The 18,354-nt window shown below is 36.0% G+C and overlaps 1 protein-coding gene across 1 annotated transcript in view; it reads left to right on the forward strand.

Moving 5' to 3' along the window:
* The window catches only part of MARCHF5 (membrane associated ring-CH-type finger 5), a 50,086-nt gene extending 34,250 nt beyond the window's left edge, over positions 1 to 15,836 (forward strand). The window contains exons 3-6 of the mRNA XM_068548207.1: positions 6,870 to 7,000; positions 13,566 to 13,749; positions 13,874 to 14,040; positions 14,817 to 15,836. Of these exons, the coding sequence (XP_068404308.1) occupies positions 6,870 to 7,000; positions 13,566 to 13,749; positions 13,874 to 14,040; positions 14,817 to 14,933 (599 nt within the window). The 3' untranslated portion in view covers positions 14,934 to 15,836. The remainder of the gene's footprint in view (positions 1 to 6,869; positions 7,001 to 13,565; positions 13,750 to 13,873; positions 14,041 to 14,816) is intronic.
* Positions 15,837 to 18,354: the final 2,518 nt, after the last annotated feature.

Below are 18,354 nucleotides of genomic sequence, written 5' to 3' on the forward strand. Positions count from 1 at the left end.
AAAAAGTAGTTTTTCTTATTAATAAAAGTAATTATATTCTCATCATGGAAAATTTGAAAAATATAGGTATGTTTAAAGAAGAAAAAAGAATATGTAATAACAATTCCTTGGCATATATGTAGTATGTGCATAATTAATATTGCCATCTATTTTTATGTATTAATGATAATTGATGGTGGTGTTTCTTTTATCACAGCTTAACTTTTTCAACTTTTAATTTGGAAATTCAAAGAATTTAATACCTTAGGCATGGTTTCTCCTAAAAGCAGACAAAACATTTTTTCTCTAATAAGGTTTAATATTTCTTTATCCTTTCTAACTCAACTCCCTATTAAGCTACTTTAGATTGATGCTACTTTCTCTTTTTTTGTACTCACTTTAGATACAAAATCTTGTAGATTCTATTCTAGTTTATTCTGACTTTAAATATTCTTAGTTTTCCTAAAATATCATATTCATTTTAGCATGCCTGTCACCAGGAACTTCCTTCCTGCCTATTGTGTCATGTTCTTCAGAGATCTGGCTAACGGTTTCTATCAATTAACCCCCACCTTACTGGCATACTAGCTTTTTAAAAATATATAAACCCTTTGAATAAAGTCTTTTGCCTCTAGTTAGGTCTTCTAGCATGCCCCCCTTTTCAGATCATAGATTTCAAGGTCAATATTCACTTCTGTTAATTAGTAAATATATACATACAGACAGTAATATTAAAACTCCTTGCATCCTTACCCCCTCTATAATCTTAACGTAAAATTTGTTAACATGTATCTGTGTAGTTTGTATGACACTATCATATATTTGTCAGTTTTGCCATAAAGTTTTCTAGTTGTTTAATGTGTATTTATTGTTTGTCCCTAACTAGATTGTAGGCTCCTTGGAGGCAGAGGCTAGTGTGTTAAATTTTATTTACATTTATTTTAATGGATAGTAAAATGCTATATGTACAATAGGTGCTTAATAAGTACTAGTAGTTGACGTTACAGCCCTCAAATATTCTATGGGCTAATCTATTCTAATGAGGAAAAATTTAAGCTTTCCCTTGGCACAAGCTATGTACTCATAAAGAACTACTTTGATGATCTTTAGTTACTTTTCTTGGTAATACACTATATATATATACACCAAGACATAATATTCATCTACTTTGACTCTGAATCTTTTATTCAGCATTGGTTTGGTTTTGTTTTGAGGGGTTTTTGGTCAATTATTATTAGTTTGGTTAAATAAAAAATTGTCCAAGAACATATCCTTTCCTCTGTTTACAATCTAATGACTAACTTTCATCATTAAGCAAAGTAAATTAAAGCCTGAGTTTGCAGGATGTTTGTTTTTACATAAAAAATGGTAAAATCTCAACCTACAAGCAGAGCAATTAAAGATGAACTTACATGAGCTTGTCTGGGGCTCTTAGACCTAGCCTCCAGCATCTTAGTGTTTAAAACAGCGATGAATGCTAGAGAAAGAGTTAAAAGTTAAAACTCTTTACTATCCCATCAAAATTCCCACGTGTTTTTAACTCAGTTGAATTGGTGGTTGTGATATTCATGTTTTCAGTAAAATCCACATTTGTTGTTGGACCATATAATTAATACTTTTTTTAAGTTGTTTTTTTAACAATGAATTGAGTCAAATACTTGCCACAGAGCGCTGCAGCTAGGTCCTGTGCCATTATATTCTAATGCCCTGTGGAACAGGCCAAAGTTCCCTGATACACTGCCAAGTACCATGTGCTGAAGATAGCTGTAGCTTAGACAGTCCCTGAGAGTGATAGATACCAATCATCATTAAAAAGCATTTTTTAAGCACCTATCTGTACATGGTTCTATCCTAGGCACTGTACAAAACGAGTTAAACAGACATGGCCCCTGCCCCCTGGGAGTTTTCAATCTCAGATGATGCTGACATGGACAGACTTAAAGGATATTGAGACAACTGAACAAACATTGAACAAGAACATAAAGTACTAACATTATGCACAAGCAAAGGGGTAAGTGCATTTTGTGGGATAGTATGTAAAGGAAGCCTCGTGGAACAGGGTGGGGTAGAACAATTAGTCAGCCTCTATCAGGTTAGGTTAGTTTTCATTGGGAATTTGGGTTTTCATACAGATTTAATCAAAGTAGGGACAGGACATTCCAGAAGTAGTGTGCAACAAAAAGAAGACTTGGAGCAAGGAAAGAAGTTTAGAACTGTATTGTTAGGATCTTGGTGACCTCGAAAATCTGCAATTCTCAGCAGTTCTGAACCTGAAAGTGGGGTTGATGTTTTGGCTTAGCAAGTTGGCATTTGAGTTGGGTCTGGCAATCTCTTTTATAAATTTGGCCACTTAACAGAAACCTTGGAGTTCATGGGAGCTGTTATCATCTCAGGGACTTATACAAGGTTATCTTGTGAAGCATTAAATTATGTTTTGTGTTAGAAACTTTAGCATCCTGGCAGCATTTAGAAATTATTTTTCAAGAATTGGTCAGAGGTGTTTTTGAGGGTACCTTTCTATCCCCAAGAAAGGTTCTGGGAATTCTGGGTATGATTGTATGCAGTGCCAGGAGATTTTGAACACTAAGTATTAGCTGCCCTTCAGTCATTAATTCTTAATTTCCAAAATGTACCTTTAACACCATGCATACAGAGACTTGAATTTAAATCACAACACAACAATCACAACAAATCTACTTTTGCAGTGTCTGCCAGATAAAACTGATTACTTCTTTTCAATAGACATGGACTTAGGAGTTTCCCTAATAGTTCTCAGCTCACTGTTTGATGTCATTCCAATCTGAAATGTGAAGATTTGAATTTACCCAAAACATTACGTGTAGTTATTTTCTTTACAAAAGTTTTATTGTGCAAAAGAATTCACAATAGATTTCTTTTTAATTGCAAGTTTCCCTAGTGCCCTTTAAATTATTGAATTTTCAAAATTTGTATTTATACAAAGCTTCTCCAATTGCCATTCATTGTGTAAATACAGTACTGTTGGAAACACAAGTGATGAAGCCCACTGAGGCATTAAAAATTCAATAATACTTTTTTAAAATACTAAATAAAACCTTTTTATGCCCTTGCATACTTAACTTGTGAAGTACGTTTATTCATACTTCTTCCTCCCCATCAGAATTGAGATTTTCAAGGGCTAGAGTCTTGCCTTTCCTCATTTCCCGTAACTGTTTGTACTTTAATCTGACAATAAGAAGAGGCTAATGACTGTTGCTGTTTTCCTTTTATGGCCTCAAGTCATAGGATAGTACATGATAAGCTTCCTAATAAGAAAAATATGATTGAGGGACTGCATCCGGAGGATTTGAGTGATTGTTCTTATTCATCAAATAGCTTGCCTAGATCATCTTCAGCTCTCAGAAATACCTCCCCGGGGTGGCAGTTTATAATTCTAATGGTATGTTTACCACTAGGCATTTATCCTTCCTTTTAAATATTAAACTAATCTTGGACTAGTCTATCTGGAAAAGACTTGAGAGGTTTAGGCAAAATAAACTTAAAACAAAAGCCTAGACAGAATTTTGCCAGAAAAACTGGAAATAGGGATTATGAAATGCAGCCAGTAACTTCATTTAATCCAGCACATCTGTTGCATATGACCCAAGGGATAAGTAAAAAATTTCCAGAAGGAAGTATGAGGATTTATTTGTTTGTTTTTGTTTGTACAGAAAGAATTCATACCCAGTGATTCAGAAGAAAATTGAAAATTGAGCTTATTCTGTTGGAACCTTCTGAGATCTTTAAAGGAAAGACAATTCAAACACCTGTCTATTGTCCATGTTCATAATAGATAAAATTGGTAGTGACTGATCACTTTTTAGGAACTATGTTTTCATCTAAATGATCTGTTACTTTTTTTAGGAATTATATTGCTTTGCTCCATCAGTAGATCTTTCCAAGCACCCTTTTGAAAAGGTGGGGAATGGGGGGAGAAGGTCAGCTGGAAGCAGGTAAAATACCTTCTCTCCTAATACATTCTGATTCTGACTGGGTAGAAAATAGTCTCATAACTTGGGCTTCATACAGAATAATGAAAAAGGAAGACCTAGAGATTTTCATATCATAGTTTTTCATAAGTACCTCAGTAGAGAATTAAGCAAATTTTTGAGAATCAAAGGAATTGGGATTCGTCAATAAGCAAACTAAAAAGGTTACTTTCGCTTTGGAGCTCATATTCTAGTTCAGGAGCCAACAAACTTTTTCTGCAAAAAAAAAAAAAAAATATATATATATATATATATAGTAAATACAGTTGACCCTTGAACAGTGCGAGCTTGGACGGGGGAAGGGGTGCCAACCTTCTGTGCATTCAAAAACCCACATATAACTTATAGTCAGCCCTCCATATCCACAGCTCCTCTGTATCCCTCCATATCCATGGATTCAACCAACAGAGGATTGTGTAGAACTGTAGTATTTACTATTGAAAAAAATCCTAGTGTAAGTGGATCCGTGTAGTTCAAACCTGTGTTGTTCAGGGGTCAGCTAACTTTGCATGTGGCCATGTTTCTCGAAAATTTATTTATAATAACAGCGAGGTGGATTCGGCCCATGGGCCATAGTTTTTCAACCCCTATTCTAGTAGGTGGAAACAATAAGTAAATTAGAGTATGTTAGGTGGTAAGTGCTTTAGGAAAAAGAAAAATAGAGCAGAGTAATCAAATAGGGAGTATGATGAAGTAGAAGTTGGCAGGGTGGACCTCACTTTGGTCAAGAAAAAGAGGAGGAACCAGCAAAGGAGACTGAAAAGTTAGTGACTGGTGAGATGGAAAGAAAACCAAGAGGTGGTGATGTCCTGGAGATGCATTGATTATTGGGAAGAAGAAGGGAACATCTATCAGATGTTGGTGGTAGCCCAAATAAGAGGAAGGCTGATATTAGACCATTGGATTTAGCTATGTGTGGGTTGTTAGTGACCTTGATGAGCAGTTTTGGTGGAGTGGATTCAAGAGAGAATTGAAGAGAGAGAGTGAAAACAGAAGAGTCTTTTGAGTGATTTTGTTGTAAAGGGAGCAAAGAAATGGAGCAGTGGGAAAAGAAGGATCAAGAGAAGGTGTTTCTCTTTTTTTCAAGATAGAATAAATAATGACATGTTTGATGAAAATAATCCAATAAAGGGTAGGGGGAAATGATGTAGGAGGGTAGAAGTGAATTGCTAGAGCTGTGTCTTTGAGTTGGTGAGGGGATGGGATCTGGTGTATAAGTGGGGATTGACTTCAGATAGGTGTGATGTTGGTAAGTGGAAACGTGCTGTAAAGAGTCTGTAGTTGTTGTTTTGTGATTTTAATTTTCTGATTAAAGAACTATCGATAGAAAATATGAAAGCTGAAGTTTTGAGGCTTTATATATACCTATTGGCTTTAACTTTTAGTACCAGCATTTCAGGGATCTTTGGTGACTTACTAAAATGCTTTTTATTGTGCCTTCTGAGAGGGTTATAAACTTAAACCTGCAAATTTGTGTATTTTAAGGATTAAACCCTACATTATGAGATTATATAATGATACATGTAATGTGTGGCACAGCGCCTGCTATCATGTAGAATGTAGAGTCAGTATACATTGAACTAGGCTTACTTTATCTCTTTGGTCCCAAAAGATACCTTGTCATAGTTTTAAATGTTATATAAGTTAGATTTTGACAGTAGTAAGTTTATATGCTAAATTTAAATCATAGGTCCCTTTGACATCTCTCCTAATGTTCTTCCTTCTTCACAGTATGGTCTCTCTTTATACAGTGACTAGTAATATTACTGGCTCCAGCAATCAGGGGGAACTATTGCTGGATGGATAGATGGATGCTTGTTCTTTTAAATGATTTTATCATATATTGCTATATGGATGGATGCTTGTTCTTTTAATGATTTTATCATATATTGCTATTTGAATTTCTTTGTACAGTGAAAATAAGTTGGTTTTGTATACAGCATCCTCCTATAGATTGTAAGCCCCCAGAGGTAGGTAATACCTCTTATACATTTCTAAGAAAATGTCCTAAGTAATAGTTTGTACATAGAGGGCATTCAACAAATATGATGATTACTAAGTCAAGGTTGCATGTTCCTTTAGTTCAACTTAGATATTCAGTTCTTTAGGCCTTGCTCTAATTCAGGTCTAAGACTTTTCCACTATTCTGGAAAATTCTAGAGCTAAATTATACCGGGCTTAATTGCAATTATTATAATTCCTCCTAGTATAGTTATCCCAAATAACTACCAGAGGAGATAATAACCAAATTTCACTTTGTAAGCACATAATAATAATACAAGCATAATTGGCATATACAGCTGTTGGAATGCCATAAAAACTGGCATGATCATTAAAAGTAGTTTGTTAGAGAATAGTGCTCAACTAAATATAGTATATTGGATATCAAAGTAAGATAGGTTGACTTTGTGTAACTACAAAAAAATAGCCTAGGTTACCTTCACACACTATCAAGGAAGTAATAAGTGAAGTCAAAGAAATGATAGTCTTACCAAGTACTATAGAATCTAATTGTGGCCAGGAACTGTTTGTGAAGAGCAAGTTGAAATGGCCATGTCATTCTGCAGTAGCCAGTGTCATTAAGAGAAGTAAGAGAACTATTTTCCTTTATAAGAAGTAGCTGTGTTTAAGGCTTTACTCTTAGGTTTACTGATAAAGATAAAAATTTGAAGAGGCTATTTCCTAGGAGTTAGGAAGTAAAACTCAGCTATTCATGGAAATGACTGAGAAATTCTAAATCTGTTCAAATCTAGGTTCCCATTACATTTATAAGTTATTTCTAAAGCATCAGGGCATCCAACTTCATAAAAATATTTTAGATCTGTGGTCTTTTTTTTTTTTTAATCTGTCTTGTGTTGAAACTTTGTTTTCTTTATATTATAGGTCCAGTTGTTTACGTCTTGGATCTTGCAGATAGACTGATCTCAAAAGCCTGTCCATTTGCTGCAGCAGGAATAATGGTTGGCTCTATCTATTGGACAGCTGTAACTTATGGAGCGGTGACAGTGATGCAGGTTCACTATTTTATTCTATTTGATGATGTTACTTTTGATATGAAGATCAAACAGATTAAATAGATTTTTGTTAGGAGTTTTTAAAATTATTATTTGAACAAGTAATAACATTCTCATGGCTTAAAAATAAGAAAATATATAAAAGCTCTCTAGGGGAAAGTCTTCTTACTCCTCTCCTTCATTTGCCCAGGTTCCCCTCTCCTCAGGTAGCCAGATATATTCTTCCAGACTTTCTTTGTGCGTATGCAAGATAAAATAAATATGTTCTCCCACACACATTATAGTTTTCCCCCCAAAAGGAAACGTATTAGAGCTGAACCCCCTTTTTCCAAAAACAATGAATTTTAGAGATCTTTTCACAAAGTATGGAGAAATCTGCATAGCATTCTTTGTATAGAATTTCAGCAGTTTACTAACCAGTCTCTTATTGATTAGACAGTTAGTTACTTCTAGTTTTTTGCTATTACGAAACAATGCTACAGTTAGTAACTGTTGGTGAAGATTAGAATGACTTAACTTTCAAGATTTAGTCCCAGGCCCTTGACTCTTCTCTCTGTATACCTCTTCTTTGAAGATTTCCAGCCATCTTAACTGAGCGTTTTGTGTTCAGATCTATGTCTTTCACCCTAATCTTTTCCCAAAATCAGTCCTATAAGAACAGCATGGCCCTTCTCCTTAAATGACCTCTTATGACTTCACACTCAATATTATTGAAATCAAACTTGTCTTTTCCTCAATTTGAAACCTAAATTTATTCTCTGTTATAATTTGTCTGTATCTTTGATTCCTACAATTATTTTCTCATCTACTTGATATATAGCCTACATTCTTAGGATTACCTTTAACTCTTTCTACTTCATAGCGCTATATCCAGTCCACTGAGTCCAAGCAGTTTCCATCTAGATATGTCTTAACATCTGTGGCTTCCTTTCCACAATCTTTAATACCTGACTTATTGTCTTTCTCCCATCATACCTGGATGGCTAAAGGAGCCTCTTGATTGTTTTCTTTAACTTCATTCTTTTCTGTCGATCCATCCTTCCATATGAATCTTCCTAAAATAATACCTTTCAACGTTTTACTTCAAAGCTTAACGTCTCCTCTAACTTAAGTGATCATTTTCGAAAGCAGCACCTAGATTGGTTAAATGTTTCTTTTTTTTTTTTTTTTTAATAAATTTATTTATTTTTATTTTTGGCTGCGTTGGGTCTTTGTTGCTGCATGCAGGCTTTCTCTAGTTGCGCTGAGCAGGGGCTACTCTTCGTTGTGGTGCGCAGGCTTCTCATAGCGGTGGCTTCTCTTGTTGCTGAGCACGGGCTCTAGGCACGCAGGCTTCAGTAGTTGTGGCACATGGGCTTAGTTGCTCCGCGGCATGTGGGATCCTCCCAGACCAGGGCTCAAACCCATGTCTCCTGCGTTGGCAGGCAGATTCTTAACCACTGCGCCACCAGGGAAGCCCGGTTAAATGTTTCATGACTAACTCAGTAATGGTTAACACACTTTGGTTTGTAGATGATATAACTTAACTTTTCTTTAATATAAATTAAAGAGTACATGAAAGAAAAAGGGATCGAAGGGATTATATGTAATATTCTAGAAGTTGCACATAACCTATCTATGCAAGGTCCATAGTGAGCCGCCATTCTGGTTGCTCCATTAATAATCATGGTGAGACAGAATATTGCAATGCTTCTTTATAAAATGTTGATGACACCCCAGAAATCTGGATGTAGTCACTGGAATGAATCACAAATCATTTGTCATAGGATAGTGGATAAAGATTGAGAATCACTGACTTGAAAAAGATTCCATTTCCTTAACCTGGTTTGTTATGCAGTGTTCTCCACAATCTTAACTTCATTCTACTTTGAGGCCTATTGGGCTGTCTCCTCCAACCCATCCTTATGTTGTTTAGTTTTTTTACCTCTGTCCTTTGGCTTATGTCACCCGCCCTGCCTAATACCTGTCCTTTCAGTCCTTTCTCTCCGAATTTAAACCCTCCTTCCAGGCTTAGTTCAGCCACTTTCCCTCCATGAAACTTATCAGGCAACTCCTGCCCAGTGTGATTTCTTCTTCCTCTGCATTCATGACATTTTTATTCCTCAAATGGCAGCCAATCCTATGTTGACCAAGTGCTATATCTTATATAGATTACCTAAGTTATTTAACTTTTGCTGTATTCAGGCCTTACTCTTCCTATTAGCAGGTAATTTCCTTGAGAAAGTAGAGACTATCTTATACATAGGTGTTCCCTGTATAGCATATACACAGACGTTAACTTTAGAAGGCTTTCATAAATAATGATTTTTTTAATATGACCAATTCTATCAGGTAGTAACAGGTTTGTTTAACTGATTATATGTTCTGTAATAATTTGTTAAGCTCCAGTAATGAGTATTAGTATATCATTAGATCAAGGAAGTTCAGGACCATTCACTAGGACTGACAAAGACCTGAAAACTTAAGAGATTATACATTGTTTAATGTACAAATACATTATACAAAAGTATATTTTTGCAGATGGGGAAACTAAGGCCCTCTGAGATTGAGTGATTTCTCTTTAAGACCTAATTGACCATAAGAAATGGGATGGCTCTTTTTGAAAAGATTTTAGGCTAGCACAGTCTTAAAAGAATTCTCGTAATTAATGAGACACTTCAACAACAGGAGCCAATTAAGGAAAGACTACCTTAACAGTATTTTAATTCAGTAAAAGTGAAAGATCATTTGAAGTTATGAAAAAAATAAGTCTTGAGCTGACCCTTGAAGAGGATAATTTGGATTGGTAGAGAGGAGGAAATGATATGAGCAAGGAGACAAAAATAAACATGTTAATGGTGACAGTAAAGAAGGTTAATGGTGACAGAAAAGAACTAAAACGATGATAATGCATATATATATTATGTGTTACCATTTAGATATAACCTTCACATGTACTGTTTCACTTGAAAAGATTTTTTTTTTTTAACCCAGAAATGGGAGCGATTAGCTGTGACAGTAGATAGCTCCTGTTGTGTGATTTAAGAGTATTTGGAAGACTTTTATCTTTCTGAATATTTGATAGCAGTCGTGCCCCCTACTCCATCAGCAGAATTTAGGATTTTCTTTTTAACACTTAATTATTTTTTTTCCTTTTGTTCTCTGACTTCTCTGAAGTTCAGGTAAATCAGATTAAGGAATCAGATCACTGTTTTTTTCCCATTTATTTCTTCATGAACTAGTCTTAGGTTCAATCCCTGTTCGTTGTAAAGAACTTGAATGGCCCCTTTGATTTAAATTTGTTGAAAAGACAACGTGGTGAACTTTTTTTTCCCCTGGCACCTGGCTGAACACCTTTCAAGCACCGATGCATATAATTCTTGCAACAATCTTGTGACATAGATACTATCAATTATTCCTAGTTTACAGGTTCAGAGAGCTTACGTGTCCAGTACCAGTACCACCTTCCAGCAAGGAAGAAGCATTAGGACTCCTGTCCCTAATCTAGGGCTCCTGAAATGAAAGCTGGCCCCAGAGGCAGCTGGAGCATTGTATCCGGGAACAGTGGTACACTAACACCCGGCTCAGCTCTGCTTCTGCCTCTGCTGTAGAGCAGCCCCCACAAGCATTGTCCCTTCTTAATTGTGTTGCATTTAATTACCCTGAATTCTAAGGAAACCTTTTAGTTCATCGCTGTTCCATCCCCCCTTTTAAAAGTAGGGTTCTATAGGCAGTGCTTTAAAAGATCAAACCTTAATTAAAACTAACTCTTAGCTTTTTAGCATTGATGAACTGCAGACCTAGCTGACTATGGAGATTTAGCTTTCAGCTCTTAAGCAGAAAAACAAACAAACCTTTCTCTAAACCTGCAATTCCATAGGCCTTGATTTTGTACATGGATAAAAAATTCTTAGAGAAGACATTCGACAGTTCCTGAATCTAACCTCAAAATTTAAGTCTTGAAAATTATCTCTTTCTCAGTCTTAGGGCATAACATCAGAATGTACATGATCCTACACAAGGTTTGCTGGTTTTATATTGACCAAAGTTAAATCAGCCCCATTGCTTAATTCAGCTTTAATTTATTACCCTTGAGTCTGACTGTAGCGGCACGTAGTATGACACTATAGGTGTTACACTGTCCTAGTTCCTTAACATTTATATTTGCACACTTGTTTGATTTGATTGCCTCTTACCTCCAAAAGACGTCTATTTAGCTCACCTTTTAATTCCCAGCACCTAGGCCTGTGTCTGGCACATAATCAGTATTCAGTTGAATGAATGCATGCAGGTATGCATGTAAATGGTCAGCCTCAGCTTAAGCACAAAGCATGCCTCTTGATCACAGGTGGGGAAAATGGGCTTTTGCTCACTGTTTGCCCTAATTTCCTTTTTATTTCCTCATTCTTAGACACCTGGTTGGAAAGTTTTTACTGCTACCCATGAGGAATAAATTTTCCCTTACTATAGTCCATACCTGAATATTCACTTTGCTTTATATTTTTAAACCCTAAATTCTGAAAAGAAAACATAACCCAACAAAGGAATTTTTCAAATTTCTAAATTTGTTTGCTAATACTTTGGGAGTATTTAAATCACATTTAGTTATAACTTTAAAGTGATCATAATATTGAAAATAATAAAATGATATAAAAAATAGAGTGTCATGGGACAAGCATTATAGGTAAAGACAGTTTCTGGGCTAATCCACTTTTGCTGCCAGTGTGGGATATGTGTTTATGAAATGTGGTGAACCAGACTATTTCACTTTAGGGCAGCTCAGAACAACCACCCTTCACATGCAAGATAAGAGGTTGTTAATTTCTACCTGGAAACACAGAAGAATATCAGATACTGATACCATGGGTTTTGACCATTTGGAAGAGGCTAGTCCCCTGTTCCTTAATGTTACATCTTGGTTAGATAAATTAATCATGCACAAAAGTCTGGGCTATATCCTTAGCTGAAATTTTAAAAGCACCCATTTTGGTCCTCTCCACATACTTTTTCTTTTTTTTTTTTTTTGTTGGCCGCGCCACACAGCATGGCACGTGGGCTCTTAGTTCCCAGACCAGGGATTGAACCTGTGCCCCCTGCATTGGAAGTGCAGAGTTTAACCACTGGACCGCCAGGGAAGTCCCTCCACATAATTTTATAAACTATTTCTACCTGGATCAAGTCTGTTGTCTAGAATTTCAATTTGCCATGACCACTGTCAGCTTCCTTATTTCACATCTCCTTGAAGTCCACCTAAAAAACTCTGCTATAATAGCTGACATAAAGGGCATCTCATTTTTGAAAACAAATCCCATTTACTTGTTCATGAGTTTGCTTTCCTGAGTAGATATTGTCCCTGGAGCTTTTAGTCTTCCCTACCTTCTTTTCTCCCTTCCCTCCTTACCTTTCCTTCCTTTCTTTTCCCTCGTCCCTCTCAGAGATATAGACAAAGACAAAGATATAGATTGTCTATATCAACAATCCTTTCTTCATAGTTTAATCCTTAAGTGTGTACAGAAAAACTATAGAAACCTTTATAGTAGTCTCCTCATATCAAGCTGTGATACCTGGATGGGCTAAAACCCCAGGATTCTGAAATAGTCTCCCCTGTCATAACTGCCAAGAATAATCCCTCAGAGAAATATATTTAATTTGCGAGCATTTGAGACTTTTGGCTAAAGGGAGGTCATTTGAGACCTGTGAAAGAATTTTTAGGGAAATTTTCTAGTTAAAAGTAAGATGCTCACCAACTAAATGGCCATGTTGAGAGACAAGTAAGACCGAGATTGATCAGCAAGTGAAAAGAATTTTGCCAGGAGGGGAAGTATGGAGATTCACACATGCGAATTAATCATGTCCTCCTTGCCCTCTCAGATCTAAACCAATTGAGAAATAACCCCAAGACCCAGATGAGAGGGGAAGGATTGTTTTAGCTTTATTACCCCATAGATAGGCACCCTTGGGTTCCTGGATTAGAAAAAGTGACTGGAACCTGTAGCCAAAACTGGACCTCCTATTGCATTCCCTCAAATCTAGACCTTGGAATTGCATTTTAGGAGAGTTAGGTCTGTAGAGCAGGCATTTAGCCAGCCAGAGAAATCACACTCAATCCCAGACACCACTGAGCAGGGAGAAAGCCAAAGAGAAATGAGATTTCAGACCATCTCCTGAAGGCCGGTCCTGCCCCTTGGCTGGCTGTGCTTACCTCCTAGTAGGAAGAGCAGGAAAACAGTTGCTCTTCTGGAAGACACATGAGACCTAAAATTATAGCCCAGTCTAACCAAATTAAATAGAGGAATGGAAGCAAGAACCAGAAGTCCCCTCCCCTCTATTGAAATGTAATCAATGTGGGTTTTAAAGCTTTTATTCCAATGTAATATGAAACAGCTTGGGAGCTTTTCTTTTTCCCCTTGCATGAGAGACATTTCTTATAAATAAATCAAGATTGATAGCTTTCCAGCTTATTTTTAAAACTTTTTATTTCTGTATTCTTTTGAAATTAGCATTTCCTCTAAAATGAATTGCACTCAAGCATGCAACCCTTCATTAGATGAGGAAATGATTGGAGCAAATGCTATCTGTTTCACAGGTTGTAGGCCATAAAGAAGGTCTGGATGTTATGGAGAGAGCTGATCCTTTATTCCTTTTAATTGGACTTCCTACTATTCCTGTCATGCTGATATTAGGCAAGATGATTCGCTGGGAGGACTATGTGCTTAGACTATGGCGCAAATACTCAAATAAACTACAGATTTTGAACAGTATATTTCCAGGTAAGGCCCTGAATTGTGCTGGTAATGAACATACCAAATTAATCTTGTGGACAAATCCTAACATGCGAGAATATTTTAGATACTCTGATTTATTAGCAGTAATACCCTACATTTTTTTCTCTAGGGATTGGTTGCCCTGTTCCTCGAATTCCAGCTGAGGCTAATCCTTTAGCAGATCATGTCTCTGCGACCCGAATTTTGTGTGGAGCCCTTGTTTTTCCTACTATTGCGACAATAGTTGGTAAACTAATGTTCAGTAGTGTTAACTCTAATTTACAAAGGACAATCTTGGTAAGGTGGCTTTAATATTACTTTTTTCAAGTGACTATGCAAAAGAGAAAGAACTGTATATTTGTTTTTAAAAAAAAAAAGAAGAATGGGACTATATAAATATTTATACTATGGCTCCTGTGCCTTAAGTCTCTATTTGATCCCCGCTGTCATCCAATAGCAATAAAAAGAGGAGGATCCACTGCAGTAGTTCTGGTCTTCTGGAACTATGCTGTGGGAGTTCTCTCCTGGGATGTACGTGAATCATTACTCCCAAAAGATAGTGTTGAAAAGTTTCTGCTCTAGGGTCAGATTGCCCAGTTCAAATCCTATCACAGACATTGCCTTGCTGAGAAACCTAAATAAAATTTCTTGATTTCTCTGTGCTTGTAGAATGGAGATAGTAATGGTAGCTACCTCAGGATTATTGTGAGGGTTAAATGAGATAATTCATTTGAAGTGCTAGCACATAGTAAGCCCTTATGTTGTTTGATGTCATTATTATTGTTCCCACTTCTCCCCTCTGGTAGCAGCCTGCATATAATGCCTGGGCATTCTCTCTACTATATGAGAATGGATTTAGAGCTAAGTGGAAGGAAGATCACTCAGAGAGGATAAAGGCTTTCTGACCTCTAATGTCTATTCCTATCTTACCCCCTAGTAAAAAAAAGAGAACTATTTCATTTGCAGTCATCTGAATTAGCAACAATGCTTGTGTCTTTTGTGATTTAAGTAAAATGATTTTTATTATGTTCCTCTAAATCTGCATTATAAAAAGCTAATTTTTTTTTTTTTAGGGTGGAATTGCTTTTGTTGCCATTAAAGGAGCATTCAAGGTTTACTTCAAACAGCAGCAATATTTACGTCAGGCACACCGCAAAATTCTAAATTATCCAGAGCAAGAAGAAGCATAAAACTGACTTCTCGTTGTTCTGCAGTCCTCTCATTCTTATGAGTCTGTTGTGTTGTTTTGATTCCATCATTAATGCACAGTAGTGGAGACTTGCGATAAGCTGCTGCTCTCATATTTTTAAGAAGTAAAATAAAGCACTTAGGGAAGGGGAAACCCTCTCAGTAATCACGGAACCTAAGGATGTGATTTGTTTTCATTCTTTTGTATGTACTTCTTTTATGGCAGTCATCTGAACCATTATTTTAGCATGGTGAACCTGAGTTTTGTTCATATTTTCTTCAGACAGAAATGTAAAGATCAAACTGTGCAAATATTTAAAAATGCACATGCCGTTTTATTCAAAGGCCTCTTTTGTACATGTTCATGTTCAGTGTTTTCTTAGAATCAGCAACTCAATGAAGGTACTATGAGGATTTTTCTCACTGGCATAATTTGATTACAAGCTAAACAGGAGTATATGTTAATATGAGGAAATGTAAATTAGTTATACATAATTAACAAACCAAAAATGTATGTAAACATTCAAATGATTATCTGAACAAATGCAATTTTGTTTTCTTTTTCTTAACCCATGTGATGTCCTCCAAAATGTGTAGGGTAAAATTTCACAGGGCTTCCAGATCACTTTTTCACTATTAAATTTTATTTATATAATGTTGACATCTCATAGTTCATATTGTAATTTTGACTCATGCAGTCTTAATTACTGTGTGTGTATGTGTGTGTGTGTGTGTGTGTGAGTGAGACAGAGACAGAGAGAGACAGAGACAGCGACATCAGGTCCTTCCATCACTGGAGTAAGGTTTTTAAATTCGTGTTTCTAGAAATTAGTTTATAGTAGTTTGAGCACAGAGAACGATTTGCAAAAAATCAATAAAGTTATTTTCCTCTCCTTTCTCATCGATTCAGTTATTCAGGTGTTTGTTGATCACCTCCTACTTCCCCAGGCACTATGCAAAGTGCTGTGGGGATACAGTGGTGAACAAGACAGACTTGGTTCCTGCTTTTATATAGTTTACAATCTAGTTTCAACAGGTAGAAAACCAGCAGTGAGTAAACCAAGGTGAGGCCTTGAGCTCTTTGTTTTTGTACCAGTCAGTGAGGAAATAATTATGAAAACAAGTCTTGAGTAAATATTAAGGTCATTGTTTTTGTCAGATTATTATAAGAAAAAAAACAATACTAATATTTTTAAATTTAAATTGCTTGTCATACTGAGGAGGCTAGCACCTTAATAGTCACTGTTTAACTAGTTTTATATTCATTTTTCAAAAGCAATTATTTATTTTAAGCTGTTCAGTAGTGACCCTTTTAATGTTCAGCGATCTGGTCTTGGAGTTATTTTCATCAATTAGTATTAAGTTTTTTAAAGATAGTTCCAAAAACCCTATTTATTTTCTTGTTCACAGCATCTAATGCATGACAATATGAATGTTCCCCCTTACTGATAAGTGGCCACTTCTCTTTAGGATTGTAGCAAGTATAGATTGAGCTATGTTAGATTACAGTAGTATATGTTAACTTCAGTAATTTAAGACTGGTACCTTTCTATAGTATGAATGTCTTAATTTTGAGTTATAACATGAAATTTATGTGAATGGCTATTGAACATTCAAAGTTGTAATTACTTAGGGAGGAAGGGAATATTTGACTGACAGTGAGCCTTATATTAAGATCACTGCTACAGTTCTGAAGGGGAAATATAAAATCTATGATTATATATAAAAATAACAGATTATATAGCTGTGCTTATAAAATATATTGGCTTTCTTAAATTTTCAATATGAAAAGACATACTGGATATTTCCTGCATAATTTTGTTATATAGAACAGCTTTTAGCAGCCTTTACTAAAGTTACACAAGCACACAGTTCCCCATTTATTACTTTATGCCCAAAATGGGGGAATAACTGCTTGGATTTGTTTGGCATCAGGGCTTGTGAGGGCCAGAGAAACAACTCTAATCGTTTAGGGGCAGGGAGAAGGAGTTTTGAGGGCTGTGGGGAGGGAACTGCAAGTGCCTGGGGACCAGAGTAGCCTCAGCCCTGGAATTGAACACATTTAAATCTAAAGAGCCTTAGCTCAAGAAGTACCAGGTACCAGCCTCTTCAGAAAGTGTCCTGCACCACCCTGAATCAACAAAAGCATGGGCTGACTAAAGTTGAGTGGACCTAGGTTCAGATCCTAATTCTGCTTTTAATAACTGTATGTATGACTTTCATCAAGTGACTTAACTTGCTCTCAGCTACAGTTTTCTTCATCTCTGAAATACAAGTAATGCTTAGAATGTTTCTAGGATTAACTGAGAAATTAAAGAAACAGAGAGAGGCACTTTAAGCTCAAAATAGCGTCTACAGAGCAGTAGTGTCTTAATTGCTGAACACTAGGAAAAGGGAATGAGGCAGTAAACGAGAAACATTAGGGGACAGATTAAAGGGATGCTCTAGACTTTTGGGATGGGCAGGTATATTTGTGTTTTCCAGTTTATTTTCACATTGCTTTACTGTGTTATTTCTATAAACTTTAATGTTTTAAACCTCTTTTATAAAATTCAATGACAACTAGTAGAATTCTCTTCTTTGCAGAATTTAACTTATCTCCAAAGTGGCAGAAAATATTGTTCATCATTACATGATTATCAAATGACTGTGAAGAATATAAAATTAAACTGAGTGACTTAATTAGTCACTGCCTTGCTAACTGTGCTGTAATTTTTTTAAACGTCCTGTTTTTAACATAGCAGACTATCTCAACACTGGCTGGATTAGGTTAAATAAAGAATTTTTATGTTCTCTAGGTGTACTTTGTCTGTTGAACAACTTCCAAAACATAATTTGTTTATTCTGTACCTACATAATTCTTTTTAAATCATAGTAATCGAGATACTAGTGAGATTTTCTCTTAGTACAAATAATCTGAATTTTTTAAGAACTGTAGAGAAATATGTCTTAATTTCATAAGCAGATGAGCCTAAATTCCAAGTATGTTTTAATTTTTAAAATGAATCCCCCCTCACCTACCCTCAGAGCCACTAGGAGTATGATTAGACAAGATCTGTGGGTGGTCTCATGCCACAGGTATCGAAGTATACTCAGGTGGGTTGGGAACACAGAAAAAGTTGCTTCCTCCAAGATACTAAGAACTTTAGTTTCTGAAGAAGATTAGAATCTTCCAGAATGAGTACATCAAATAAAGCCCTTTCCATCCATGGGGATAGTATTGTGTCTAAATCATTTCACTGCCACCATCTGAGAGACAGACTAGCAGAGAAACAGCCATAGAGTCAGTCCTGGATGCATATTCTAGCTGATGTTTAATTGGTTGTAGGGCAAGTTGCTTTACCTTTCAGATAGACCCTCAACTTCCTTATCAATAAGATGAAGATTATAAAACCAATCTCCTGGGTTATTGTGAGGATTAAG

The sequence above is a fragment of the Eschrichtius robustus genome, chromosome 7 (genome assembly GCF_028021215.1).
Source record: "Eschrichtius robustus isolate mEscRob2 chromosome 7, mEscRob2.pri, whole genome shotgun sequence".
Taxonomy (NCBI): Eukaryota; Metazoa; Chordata; class Mammalia; order Artiodactyla; family Eschrichtiidae; genus Eschrichtius; species Eschrichtius robustus.